Below are 14,400 nucleotides of genomic sequence, written 5' to 3'. Positions count from 1 at the left end.
GACAGCAGATTGCTTTAAAAGGACCCAACCCCACAACAATCTGAACCCTCATTATATGACAGTTCAGATGAAGGCGCTCCACTTTAACTTGTGTCAGTGTGTACAGGGACCAGGGTTGGGCTGACAGCCTAGCTCTGCTTCCCGTGGTGCTTTCAGAATGGGAGAGGGAAAAAGAGCAGAAGGAGCTTGTTCTGGGGGTTGTCCAGGCAGCATTGAAGGGTGGGGGGGATGAAACACAGTCCCCCTCCCACAAGGTGGGGGGCCTCCAATTTACCTACCCCCCCCTCCAGCATCACCTGGGCAATGCCCAGAACAAGCTCCCTCCAGTCCCTTCCCCCACCTCCCATTCTAAAGATAGCACTGGGGCTAGGAGGGAGGAGCAGCTGCAGACTCACAGCTGCTCTAAACTCCAGATGGATCCCCCAACCTCCTGGACCCAACAGCAAATGTCTGTTGGGTTGGGGGCAGAAGAGAATTGCTGTAACTCATGGTGCTTCCTGCAAAATGCCATGAATTGCAGAGGGGAGTTCCACTTGCCTGTGCTAGCTGGGCCTAACTTCCAGACTTTGGATATGTCTGCACTGACATTGCTGCTGTGTGACTGCAGCTCCTGAAGACGTGCTCATGCCACACTGGGTATTGCTATTGTGGCACTGAGCCAGCACCCCCTGGACAACCTGCCTGAGAAGATGGGTGAATACCTAGACAGCAAGCCCTTGCTGGGCTCTGTTCTGCTGTGGCTATAGTTAGCTGCAACTGAGCAGAGATAGCTCCCATGTGGGCTTGGAAGGGACCTCAAGGATCATTTGGTTCAACTTCCTGCTCAGATGCAGGCTGTGTCAGACAGGTAACCTCCAAGGAGGAGGCTGGATTACTTTCTGTGAAGGAGATTCCACAGCCCATATTGCCAGGGATCTGCCAAGTTTTTTTTTAATTTAGTTTCAGTTCAAACAGGTTAGCCACTCCTCAGAACAAGGTAATTTGTCTTCATCTCATCCCAAGAAACAGCTCAATGGCCATAACCAAAACAACTAAAATCAGCTTGAGGCAGAAGGTGAGCACCTCATGGCTAATGCAGCTTGAGCCCTGTGTGCTTGCAAATTGGGCATATAAAAGCTTTTCAGGTTTTCCACAAAAAAGCCACAATGAAATTCTCTGCACAGGCTATAGCCTGCCAGCAGTTTTGCAGTATGCTGCTGCTATGACTAAATATGATCTAGTCATTAAAGGCAATCGTATTTTGTCTAATTGGGCAATAGGGCTATGCGAAATTTTGCTGGCTGTTTTGCTTCGACACAGTTTCAACTCATTTTGAGGTCGAAACAGCAAAATTGAAGTGAAACAAAGGCCGTCGAAATAGCCTCGAAACAAAAATGAGGCTAGTCAAAACATTTTGAAAGTCGAAACGTTTTGACCATAGTGCTGGGGATGGGAAGTCAGTCCAGCTGGGCTGACTTCCCATCCCCAGAGCAAGATCCGGCAGGGGACTCCCCTTCCCTGGCAAAACAGCGTTGAAATAGCCTTTGTTTCGATGGAATGGAACGGAACAGCTGTTTCAAATCGAAATGAAATTTGAAACCGAACGCTGTTCTGTCCAACCTCAAGGTGAAACAGAACAGTATCCTTTCGCACAGCCCTATATGGGCAATGCTTCTGGCCGGCTTGCTGACCAGATCATACTCATAGCTTACAGCAGACACAGTTTCGATACTGCCAGCAGTCGTGTCGCCCTGCTTGTTCTCACACAATTGCCTTCCATTCACACAAATTTCCAACTGAGTGTTTTTGTTGTCATGGAGCCTTTGTAGAGATCAAAAAGTTATGCTTGAACTTTACATTTTGCTCCCTGGATCTAATCAAGAATACCCATATGAGTGTGCCATGGTGATGGAAATAGTTGGCCTTGTTTTAAACTAAGATTTTTTTAGTAGAAGCATTTTATGTTCTTTCTATAAATATCCTCCCTCCTACCAGGGAGAGTGTTTCTTTCTTTCCCTCCCTACTCCAGGATACTGCTCTCCCATCCATATTAGAAGAGAGGCACAGGTGGCTGGTACTCACTTCATTCAGCCAAACCAGCATTAGTCTGCTCACCTGCTCCTATGAATCTGGCTCAGACTCTTAGGTTAGGGACAGACATTACACACGAACCAGTATAAATGACCAGAAACCACTTCAAATCTGTCACACAACAGAAGTTCAGTGCACATAAACTGGTTTCAGCCATATTGAAAGCGGTTTAAGATAAACCTGGATGGATGCAGTATCAGACTGAACTGATTTAGGTTCATAGATTCATAGATGTGGTCAGAAGGGACCAACAGATCATCGAGTCTGACCCCCTGCCTGGGCAGGAAAGACTGCTGGGGTCAGATGACCCCAGCCAGATGCCTATCCAGCCTTCTCTTAAAGACCCCCAAGGCAGAGGAGAGCACCACCTCCCTTGGAAGCCCATTCCAAATTCTGGCCAACCTCATTGTGAAGAAGTTTTTCCTGATGTTTAGCTTAAATCTGCTCTCTGTCAGCTTGTGACCATTGTTCCTTGTTACCCCAAGAGGAGCCCTGGTCAACAGAGCAACTCCAATACCTTGCTGCGCCCCTCCAATGAATTTGTAGGCGGCCACAAGATCACCTCTCATTCCTTCTCTTGCAGAGGTTAAATTGGATTGTTGAACTTCACTCCAGATTCAAGTTAACTCAAAGTCCCCTAGCATCCCAGGATGCTTTGCACCTTCAACCTTGCAGGGTGGGTGGGCTAGCCTTGGCCCAAGCTGTCTGCTCCAGCCAAGCAGGGAGGCATGCTCTAGCTCCCTGCCACCTCCCCCCCTGGCTTCTGGCCTAAGCCATTACTGCAGGCATGTGGCTGCATTTCTGGAATCAAAAGTGAATCTCTGTTCATTTGCTTATCAGTTTAATCTATGCAGCTTAGGCTAACCTGTGAAGATTGAATTGATTCAGCCTCAGGCGTTTTGACTGTCTGTACTTAGCCTTACTGACAGAATGGTCTTCTCCAGCTCCTCCAGTCGTGCTGCTCCCTCTAAAACACTGAGTCAACTGGGACAGTCCCCAGACACGTGACTGCTTGACCTCATCTCTCACCACTGTGACATCACTTTGAAATGCTCTGTAATGCATGATCTCACAGTCATTGCCCATGGGAGCCCCAACAACTGAAGCAGCCCAGTCTGTCTCCACCCTCAGTGTAGTCCTATAAAGGAAAGACTGTAAATGTTTCCCCTGCCCCACTTCAGTTTTCACCAAAATTATTAAGAGTCCTGACCACTGGTCCCTCACATGCTACAGAAATCTTGAAATGGATCTTACACACTTTCCTTTCCTGAGGGTGGGGTTTTGAAGTTTGCTCCATTTCAGACAGTGAGAGAAATGCCATTGAACTGGCTTCCATGGTTCTTTATGGCTAGTTAAGCTTTTATTTGTTGTAAAGAAAATTACCTCAGAGAGAGAACTGCAGACCACCTCAGTTGGTCTAGGTAAGTTTCCTTTTATTGTGTTCAAGCTAAGGTACAAATGAGAGCCAAGCCCCATTGCTCTCAGCACTGTATACACACACATAGCAGGAGAGAATCACTGCCCTGAATATCTGACAGTGAAAAGGCAAGAAAAAGAAAAATTATGCAAGCAGTGGGCAAGGTCCTGGCCCAATTAACATCTATGGAAATTGAGTGCTGCAATTGACTTCAAATGCCTCTGAATAGCCTTCTGAAAAAAATCTCAACCATGCTATGCCTGAACTCACTTAGTAAGGAGACCTTTTAAAACATGAAGTAACAGGTTTCTGTTTTGCAAGACAAGACTACAGACTGATCAGGGAATCTGCAAAGTCCTGCCAAAAGGTATAAAGCCTCTAAGCACAGCTTAGCCCACTGATATGTTTACTCTTACTTCTTAGGTATTTATGGGTGGTATAAAATATAAAGGCCATATTAAAAATAACTTAAGTGGTTAACTTGGGTGTCATTATTTGGGCTGTAGGCAGCACCTCAATTCAAATGATTGTGTGCTAGTGTTATCACACATCAAATAATAATAGGATTCAGCCTGGAGATGAGAGGCAGCTACTGTATTTTTTTCAAAACAGACAGTAATTATCACAATGAATAGCATTGCCTGTTATCACTCTGGCATGCTCAATGAAAGAGAGATGGACCAGCAAGGTATTTTCTGTAGCAAGTGAAGTGTCCCAGCCGAGAATTCAGATCCAGAATTTGGCGCTCTAAAGTTTGGGATGCTTAGATTTGACATTCCCATTTGGCAAATGGGCTACATCGTATCTGACAATGCTAGTCTAAATCCAGAGTTACAAATTTAACTTTAGCTGTACTCCAGTGGAACTGAGAGCAGAACTGGAGCCAGTTCTTTGCTGAGACCATTTGAGTTGATGAGGATCAACATAGGGAAGATATAAATCAGGCAGTAAAGAGGCAACAGCCCAAGCACCATTCACACATTCTCTTCTCTCCCCTTACTCCACCCCACAGACTGAATCTTAGCAGAATACCACCCACAACTACATACTAGCTGCATTGACTTGTGGGTGTTAGAATAATCAGGTTAATCTATATTGCATGTTGCACCCATTTCATAGCTCAATGCAAACCTAGTCTTAAATCAATGAAACAAACTTTCTGCTGTTTAAATGTGGACAAGGTCATGCTCTGCATGTGAGGCACCATAAAGTATGCAACCGTCAATCCTCTGGATCATGGTGTACATGTAAGAGATCTATTGTCAGATGCCTGATGAATCTGTTTGTGGCTGACAAGTCTGATTCAAGAGCAATAGTTTTTTACAAGTTTCACAGATCCATGTGTTGTCCGAGTTGGGATCCAAATGTACAGCATGCTTTAGCCTTCCTTGATTTGTTTCCACCCTCTGGAAAGCTGCTTTGTGTTGAACTGCACCCAGTGCCAGACACTTCCTCCAGACTGGATGATATTTTGCATGCTCCCCCAGAGCTTTCTACATTGATCACAGAATCATAGAAAATTAGAGTTGGAAGGGACCTCAGAAGGTCTAGTAAAGCTTCCTGTTCAAAGAAGGACCATCCCCAACTCAATCATCTCAGCCAAGACTTTGTTTAGCCGGGTCTTAAAAACTGCCAAGGATGGAGACTCCACAGCCTCTGTAGGTAGCCTTCCCAGTGCTTTACTACCCTCCTAGTGAGAAAGTTTTTCGTAATATCCAAACTTAAAGCATCCTTGCTGCAACATGAGATCACTGCTCCTTGTCCCATCATCTGCCATCACTGAGAACAGTCTAGTTCAGGGGTGGGCAAAATGCAGCCTGCCAGGCCATTCTATCTGGCCCATGGGGCCCCTAAAAAATTTAGAAAATTAATATGTATCTGCCCCTGGCTGCCTGTCATGTGGCCCTCAATGGCTTGCCAAAACTCAGTAAGCAGCCCTCTGCCTGAAATAATTGCCGGCCCCTGGTCTAGCTCCATCCTCTTTGGAACCACCATTCAAGTAGTTGAAGGCTGCTATTAAATGCCCTCTCAATCTTCTTTTCTCCAGACTAAATAAGCCCAGTTCCCTAAACTGCTCCTCACAAGTCATGTGTCTCAGCCCTCTGAGCAGAGGGGCAAGACCTTCTAGCCAGGAACCTCCAGATTTAAGTCCCAGCAGGGGCACTGGTACACCCCAGTCACAATCCCCAGCCTTGGCTGCAGCCAACACCTTGGTTCTGAAGAAGGCTTAAATCACCCCCATCCCAAAAAAAACAACAGGAGAGGGAAAAATTCCCTCCCAGCTCTATGTAGCAACTAGTAAAGCCTGGGAAAGCATGGGAAATATCCCTAGTAGAACATAGGCATAGCTACACCTAGATCATCCTGGACCAATGCCTGTCCCACCTGTTCTTGAACATCTCCCGCAACAAAGATTGCACCAAAAAGCTATCTTGGGAACAGAAATTAACAAGCTGGTTGGACGCTAAGAACCAATGACTGAACAATGATATTGATTTTATGGCATACTACAATCTACCTGATTCCTGAAACTCTTTCTTCACCCTACAGGTGAGAATGACCCTCTTCCCTTTTGATAGGCATTGACCTCCCAGAAATTAGGTTCTTCTGCTAATTCTTTGTCTGCTACTCCTGGGAATACCTCTCTTTTTCTAATTTCACAGCCCTCAATACTATTTTTAATCACTTCTGTGCCTGCTGCTTCTTTCAGACCTGATGAAGAATGTTTCACATTCAAAAGCTTGTCTAAGTCGATCCCAACCGTGCAATAAAAGATCTCCCTCACAAAACTCCTTGCCTCTCAAATAATTCCTGTATTATCATGGCTATAGCATCATTCTGAGGGAGGAAAAGGAATCCCAGCTACGAAGCCCCAGAAAAAAAGACTACATCGCTGCTGAAGTGATAGCTTACTCATAAGAATGAATGGATGAGTGATCCCTCATGAACTCTTCTTGCCAGCCTGAAGCAGCAGCCAACAGTTCTGGCTGTAAACCAAATTAATTCAGTGGGTGACAGTAACAAATTACAGAAGCAAAGGCACAAGCTGTGAGCACCATCTCTATGCCCCAGGCAGCCACACTACTTATGGAATAGGGATATTTCCTAGGCTAAACTGTACTGAGCACAGCTGCCTGAAAGGCAGGGTTTCTGGTTTATTTCAGCTCTCTGAATTATTTCGATGCAAACTGAACCCCAAACTTCTCTTTTTTTCCTTTAATTTCTAGCAAACTGGAAACTCCCCAGCCCCTGCAGCTGCTCCCAAAGTTGAAGGTCTTTTTTTTAACTTCACTGTTAATAGCAGCTGAAGAACTGACAAAAAGGCATTTTGCCCAGCAGCTGCAGGGGACTCCCAGGGTGGATCTACCTACCTTCTGCCAGCAAGAGAAAGCAGGTCTAAGGCAGAAAGCACATGGTGCATTGGTCCAGGAGTGGCTGCATGACATTTTTTGGACTGCAAAGCTGACCAACTGCATTGTCTCTGTAGTGCTGCCAACATAGCCAGAACACAGCAGGAATAATCCTTGCAGGCCTTCAGCTCCAAGGGAGAACCACACAGGTATAAGGTTCAAATCCAGGAAACCCACAGCTTCCAATACCTGGTGCATCTGTGCCAGGGGCACAACACAGACCCTGCAGCTTCCAGCATCTTACCTTGAGGCAGGTGGAGAATCCCTTGCTTAACACATAGCAAAACTACACCAGGCCAGAGAGGTTTGGTATGAAACCTTGCGGGCTCAGCAAACCAGCATTTTCCAACTAAACATTTCATCGGAAGGTTTCTGACCAGCCTTATTCTTGTGCTCCCTCCACCCCCATTCAGCATCTTTTGCTAGAGGAGCTCCAGAGATGCCCAGGTGAGATAAATGCACTGCATCCCAGACTGTCACTGTGGCCCTGCATTTTAGGTGGCGGCCTGGTCATCCTTGCAAAGAAGGCGGCCAATGCTCATGAGCTAAAAATACTGCAAACCTGTGATGTTTGCATGTTCAGCCCAAATCAGGGCTTTGTTCGTTTGACTCTTATGTGACTACCTTTGAGCTGCTTGGGCACAGCTGCCACAGTGCAAGTTGCCATGGGCTTAAGGTCAAGCTTTACGTCTCTGTGGGTCTGCAGCTTGAGGTGCACACATACACACGCACGCGCAAGATCCCACGTATCCAGCAAGGGGTGTGATATAGCAGGTCAACTTTGCCATGGTGTAACCATGCATATATACCATCTTACCTCACAGCAAATACAAGGTACCTTTATCCCACTTTTGCTTAGGGACAGGCTACATCAGTCATCCAGGGTGGGGGGGTATAGAGAGGAGGCCTACACACTGGCAGTTACCACAGAGTAGCTGACACTACATTCACAGCCTAGGTTGCCTTGTAGTAAGTAACTTGTCCCTGTGCCCAGAACTTAAGCCTCATTTTCTAAAGTGACTTTGGTGCTTCCCAACCAAAGTCCCTTTGACTTTCAATGAAGCTTAGGAGCTTAAGGCCCAGACTCAGTAATATTTAGGCACCTGGAAAAAAACGGGAGGTTGTCACTTACCTAACTCTAAACATCTGGGCTTTGAGTGACTTTTGATGATGAGTCTTGGATGCTGTTCCACTCTGTGTTACAAGGTCTCAATCAATACTTGTAAAAAGGCTGGCTGGGAAGCAGTGCACAAGGCTTCATCAAGTAGGTCTCTCTAGTGCCCCTCCTTGTGCTCATCACAAAACTTTAGGATGGTTTTACCATTGATCCTGCCCTCCTGAAGGAACATGTGCATCAGATTGTCACAGCAGATTCCCAGAGGTCCATGGACCTAGCCAGGCAGGTAAGAGAACCCCAAATACTGCATCTTGGCCTCTGGGGTCTTCTACCGACTTCCCCCAGTTTACTCAATTGCATACAGACCCAACTTGCTCAGGTTCTGGGCTGCAGCCTCTCTCCACTGGTGCTGTCCTAGCTTATATAGCCTGATACACCAAAGTATGAACCCCAATCCTGTTTACCTCTTTTAGCCCCACCTCTGTCCCAATAGACCCTTACTCTCTTAAATTAGCCTACACACTCCAGTCTTTATTCTGTGCACTGTATCCATCAGCTGAACTTCCACCAATTGGATGAGGGAGATAAAAAGAAAGGGGATAGATCCTTGAGCAACACATCCCATGCTTTCTGGCTTTGCCTCCAAGCTGGGGGCTGCCAGGCTACTTACTGGCTCTCAAACAACTTGGGCTCAACTGAATTTGATATTTGGAAGCTTTGTTCTGTTCCTATTTGAGCCCCTAGATGGAGACTCACAGGGCTATTTGAACCTGCCAAAGCTTTTGGTTTTAATTCCCCTGTTCTACAGGTAATCCACCTGCAAAAGGGGAATTGTATGTCCTCCCACGCCCCAGGTTTAATTACAGTGCTGAAAGCTCCTTGATCCTCAGAGGACAGGTGCTGTCTACAGCAGAAAAAAATAACGATATTCCTGTCCTGTTTCAGTAGCATTCTGCAGTGGTCTTCATCATAGGATCTCCAAGGCAATGTCAGTGCTCCTGAAACCCATCTATTGGGTTTCAGCAAAATAAAATGCATTATAACTATTATATGGCTGAGGAAATGGAGACCCAAAGAGCTAGAACAACTTGACCAAGGTAGCTCTGCAAGTTACAGCTCCAAACCGGACCTACCTTCTGAAACCTGGTCCCTTGTTTCAGCCATTAGACTTGCTGCCTTTACATTGGACCTTCAGCATTTTAAAAAGTAACATAGGACCTGATCCCAAACCCACCGAAGTCATGGACTCTCTCCATTGACTTACACATGCTTTGGATTGGGCTTATAAGCAAGAGAGAAAGAGAGAGAGAGAGAGAGAGGGAGAGAGGGAGAACACGCAGGGAGCCACCACTTTTCAAGGAATTTATGCCAGCACGTTTTCCCTATTCAGAAGAAATTATGGAGAGTAAACAGACCCAGACACTGCTTTTACAGCTGTGAGTTTAAGGGAAAGGAAAAGAAAAAAAAAATCCATGTGCCTCCATCCCAAAACAGTATTTCCATTGCCTTGGAATGACCTTATTTCTTTCATAAACTGCTTTTCTTATCCCCGAGATACTGATCAGCTTACGGTGGACTGCAGAAGAATGCCTCTCCCTCCCCCCAGCAAGAATGCATCTGGAGAGCTGTTCGCTGAGAATTTGCTTCCTGAGACCACTGAAGCCAGTGGTATAGTCTTTCCACCAGCCTGGAGGTCCTCTGGATCCCTGAGCTCACACAGTATCATACCACTTTCTATTCATACCTCCAAAGGAGACAAAAATCCCCTCTCTTCCCAACCAGTCCTTCTTGTTTATGTTACACTTAACTTTGTAAATATGGGGCTTTTTTACTCCTTAACACACTGCTGGGACAGGACCATACTTGGAGGATGCCTGTCTCATATCCAAGAGGTCTGACACACACAGTTCTGCCTTTCGGTCTATTCCACACTAACTCCTCTCTGGCCCCGGTCACACGGGGGATACAGTCTAGCCGCTGTCAGACAGAGCTTTTGGCTGGGGTGCCAGCAGGACCTCCCTGCTCCAGAGGTCTCCAGTATCGGGGTGTCATACACTGGACTGGCAATTCTCAACCCTGGGGTGCTGCAAAATTATTTTAAGTGTGTTGCATATTAGCTCTGTTAAATCCACAAGCCCAGAGACTGTGAATGGAAATCCACAGTGTCATGAGTGCTCTCGCCTGCCGTGAGCTCCCTGGAGTCTTTGCCACAGGAGAATCGCTCTCTTATTCCCTACCACAGGAAGGAGGCGAGTGAAAGCTCAGAGCTGGCATTTTCCACAGGGTGCCTCGAGTCTACCAAAAAGTACACGGGGTCTCAAGAGGCTGAGAGCCACCGCAGTAGCCCCAAGAGTCCCTGGCTCCTACAGCCACCCACCTACACCCATGAGCTGGCTCCGGGCTCTTGCCAGGAAGCCGGGTGGCCTCTCAGAGGGAACCCAGCTGGGCAGAGCAGCTCCATAAGATGAAGACCACAAGCCTCAAGCCCAACCAGCCCTAGCGACCCCAGCTTACCTCCGAGTAGACATAGAGGGGCAGGACCAGGATGGCCAGCAGCAGGTCGGCCACGGCCAGGCTGACGATGAAGTAGTTGGTGGTGGTCTTCAGCGCCCGCTCCATGCAGACACTGAGGCAAACCAGCAGGTTCCCACAGATGATGAAGAGGATGAGGAGGATGCCCAGCACCAGGGCGGCCACGTTGTGCCCGGGCTGCCCGCCCGGCACCTGCACCGTGGCATTGGATGGGTCCTCCTCAGTGCCATTGCTCTGCATGGCTGGGGCTCGGGGGGCACCTTGGCACCCCCAGCCCCTGGCTCCTTTAGGGGGCTCCCTGTAGCTCCTTCCAGGGGCCCCTCATGGAGGGGAAGGGTGGGGTGAGCTTCCCTCACTTTAAGGCTGGGGCTCACACGCCCCCATGGTCCCTGCCGGGGCGGGCGGAATGCGGGCACCCGGCACCAACCCCGCGGCTGCAGAGCAGGCTCCGCTCGCTGTCAGCGGTCACCTCCCGCCCGCCGAGCCGCTTAGGGGGCAGCTCTCGGCCGGGACAGGGCGGGCTTCTCGCGAAGAGCCGCTTAAACGGGGTGGGGCTTCAGGTCCTCAGCCACGTGGGCCCTGCGCCCCGCCCCGACCTGAGACCTTCCCCCTGAGCTGCGCCCCCAGGGGGGCTGGCCCTGGCCCTGGCTGCGGGGAGCCTTGCCCGGCAGGAGCAGCGCGTGCCCCCGGGAGGAGTTGTCACCCGAAGCAGATGAGGCGCCTTTAAAAAAAACACAAACTTCTGCTCCTGACATCACAAGCCCCGCGCTGTGACGTCATAATGCAGGCCCAGCCGGGGGTCAAGAGTCGGAGGGAAGCAGGGCTGGAAGGGACCTTCCTCGAGGCATCTAGCGCAGGTTTTCTCATTGGCAGCGCGCAGGGGGTGCCCGCGGGGGCACATGCATCCCCTGAGCTTGGCGGTGTGTCCCTGCAAAAAGCACAGTCACTGCTCGCCACCCCCTGACTCCGCCGGTGGCATCTGCGGGCGGTCCCCGATTGGTGCTGGATGCCGCCAGGTGTCTGCGGGTGGTCGCCGACCGCTGCTTGGCGCTTACCCCCACCCTGCCACCGATGCTGCCACAAAGCCTGCAGGAGCTTCCTGCTCACCACTGCTACCACCACCTGTGGACGGTCACTGTGCCCCCCAGCCTCCGGGGACACTTGGCATTCATGACCCAGGGGTTGTAACTAGGGTCCAGTTGTCCTCTGTCCTCTATTGATATGAAACCTGATGCCTTTATGCCCTCTATTTTTTGGTTTCGTATAGATAGAGGACAGAGTAGTAGAAAACCAGAATGTCCTCTATGATGGCCACCCTAGTTGTAACTCAAAAGTGGACTGCAACAATATATGAAAGGGTCACAAACAAACTTGAAGAATGCATTCTCCTTTTAAAGGAGAAAAACATGGGGAATTGTGGCTTTTCCCTTGCAGGCTGGCAGAGCTCCAGCCTGCCAGGCGCTGCTTGGGGCTACTTACCCCCCCCCACCCCCTGCCCTGCACACTGGGGGCAGAGGGCAATGGGTTGGGAGTGGGGCACTGGGTCAGGACTGGCCACTGATGTTTACCAAAGGGTCCTGATATAAAAAAGGTTGAGAATAATTTCTAGAAGACCAATTCAGGCTCAACATTAGGAAAAACTTCTTTACAGCTAGGGTGTCCAGACTGTGGAATAGGCTCCCTCCAGAGGTGGTATAATCGCAATCGCCTACCCTGGGAATCTTCAAGAGGAGACTGGACGGTCACCTCGCTGGGGTCACCTGACCCCAGCTGTCTTTCCTGCCTGGTGCAGGGGGGGCTGGACTTGATGATCTTCCGAGGTCCCTTCCAGTCTTATAATCTATGAAAAAACCATGGATCTAATGCAAACCTGTTCCTGAGGCAGGATCATTTCTCTCCAAAGCATCCCATACAACCATAATAGAAACTCTGCATAAGACTGCCCTCAGCCCTGACAAGGTGGAGCCCAAACCCTTGTCACTCACACAACAAGACTGGCGGGTGGTGATCAGTGTCACACTGGCTAAAGGGTTCTTGGTTGTAGCTATGTTGGACTAGGGACATCGGTAGATAAGGTGCTTTGGGTAGATGTGATATTTTTTTATTAGACCAACTAAATAGTTGGAAAAATTGTTCTTTGGAAGCTTTTGGGCACAAACATCCTTCTTCAGGCTCAAGTCACTCTGGGCTGTTCCCGTGCTAACAGACCTGGCACTGAAAAATGACTACAAAAATAATAATTCTGGCGTAAATGATACCTCTGCTCCCTTCCCAAGCTTTCCATGTATCTCCAGGTGACTATAGTGCTCCAGTTCCCAGACTGTTAGGACTCATTAGGTTTTTTAATCAGAAGGACAATACACCAACGTTTTTTGCTCTGCTACTGCTGCTGTTTCGCTCTTTGATTAGCCAGGCTTGGAGTCTAGCGATAATTGATTGGCATATCTGTATTCATTAGCCAGGACTTTCTGGGTCAAGGAAGCCTGATGTCGGAATGCATCCCTGTCTCTTCTGTGAACTGCTGAAGAATGAAAAGAGACAATGTTTGTATTGAAATCTGAAAACTCTAATTAAAAAAACCCTCAAACCCAAAACAACAAACAGCAACAGCGTAAATAGCCACTGGAAGAATGTGACTGATTGGCATCATGAGTGAAAAGTTAGCATGAGTCCCCTCCACAATGAACACAATTAAGTGGTTTGGAGCCAAAACTTCAGTTGGACATACGATGGGTTTATCTGTTGAAACGAATGTAGTTGTGCCTAATTGTGGCTGCTGAGAATCAAGCCTTGGGTATACTGCGGTTGTTTGTTGTGGTGTGGTCCTAAGGCTTTCTCAGCACCCCTTGACTTGGGAATGGCTGATGTACAAGGTATGCCACCCCAAACAAGCCACCCTTTGTATCCCATTGTTTCTTCATGCAGACTCTCTATATAGAGACAGGGTTAGGCAATCTAGGGTTCTGTAGCTATAGCTCTACTTCTGCCCCCACTTTTGAAGTGGCCAAGGGGCCAGTACCCACCCCAGGAGCTGTGAGTGTCTGCTTAGCAGTGTGGCACTGTTCCCTGCGTTCTTCTCCAAGTTTTCTGCTAGTATGGGATCATCCAGAGTGGTGCAATAAGGCCCATCACTGAGATGCATGAGGCCAGTAAAACTGCTCAGAGCTCAAGCTGTTTGCAGATGCAAGCACACTTCATTGCATTGGTTACACCTGAGGTACTTTTCAAGCTTTTCTTCACAAGTACAAGGGCTAGAAAGGTTCATTTGACTGGGGCCACAAAGCTTCTGTCTTAGCCTGGCAGTGTGCATATACCACACGTCTTCCAGATTATAGCACAGATTAATATAACTTTGCCAAATCTGTCCATCTGTGCAGCCAGGCACCATAGGACCCTGCCTGCTATGATAACTAAAACCATGGTTCAAAGTTGATACCATTTTCTTGGAAGTCCTGATGTTAACGTACAGTACCTCACAGTGCAACAGGGAAAGATGCTCAAGCTGTGGACCACTGGAAAGCAATGGCTCCCAGCTCCCCTTTCTAGCCATAATGGTACAGCAGAAAGTGGATTTGAAGAGCCCAATCCAAAATCAGTTGAACCGATTTTGAATTAGATTCTTAATCTGTCACTTTCCATCCTGCAGTTCAGGTTTGAAATTTGGGGGGATGCTGGTGCCTGATCCTTTTGCATTGGGGGAGGGGGAAGGCTGCCAGTAACTCATTTGGTTACAGCTACTCACAGATTTCAGTTATTAAAGAATAATTTATTTGATAATGATATGTATGGAACAAAAATCTCTCTTTGGGAGAAGCAAAGCAAAGGTTTACAGTACCGAGCATGGAAAAGCCTAA

At 48.1% G+C, this 14,400-nt stretch overlaps 1 protein-coding gene and 1 long non-coding RNA gene across 2 annotated transcripts in view; both read right to left on the bottom strand.

The window, feature by feature from the left end:
- Positions 1 to 11,197, bottom strand: part of DRD4 (dopamine receptor D4) — a 48,362-nt gene extending 37,165 nt beyond the window's left edge. Inside the window, exon 1 of the mRNA XM_006263418.4 lies at positions 10,529 to 11,197. Within this exon, the coding sequence (XP_006263480.1) occupies positions 10,529 to 10,786 (258 nt within the window). The 5' untranslated portion in view covers positions 10,787 to 11,197. The remainder of the gene's footprint in view (positions 1 to 10,528) is intronic.
- Positions 11,198 to 12,869: 1,672 nt separating this feature from the next.
- LOC109282610 (uncharacterized) overlaps positions 12,870 to 14,400 on the bottom strand; it is a 91,544-nt gene continuing 90,013 nt past the window's right edge. The window contains exon 3 of the long non-coding RNA XR_002089637.2: positions 12,870 to 13,067. This is a non-coding gene — a long non-coding RNA (uncharacterized LOC109282610). The remainder of the gene's footprint in view (positions 13,068 to 14,400) is intronic.

This window comes from Alligator mississippiensis, chromosome 2, assembly GCF_030867095.1.
Source record: "Alligator mississippiensis isolate rAllMis1 chromosome 2, rAllMis1, whole genome shotgun sequence".
Lineage (NCBI taxonomy): Eukaryota > Metazoa > Chordata > Crocodylia > Alligatoridae > Alligator > Alligator mississippiensis.
The sequence above is the reverse complement of the archived record's forward strand: the minus strand, read 5'-3'. Positions and strand labels throughout refer to the sequence as shown.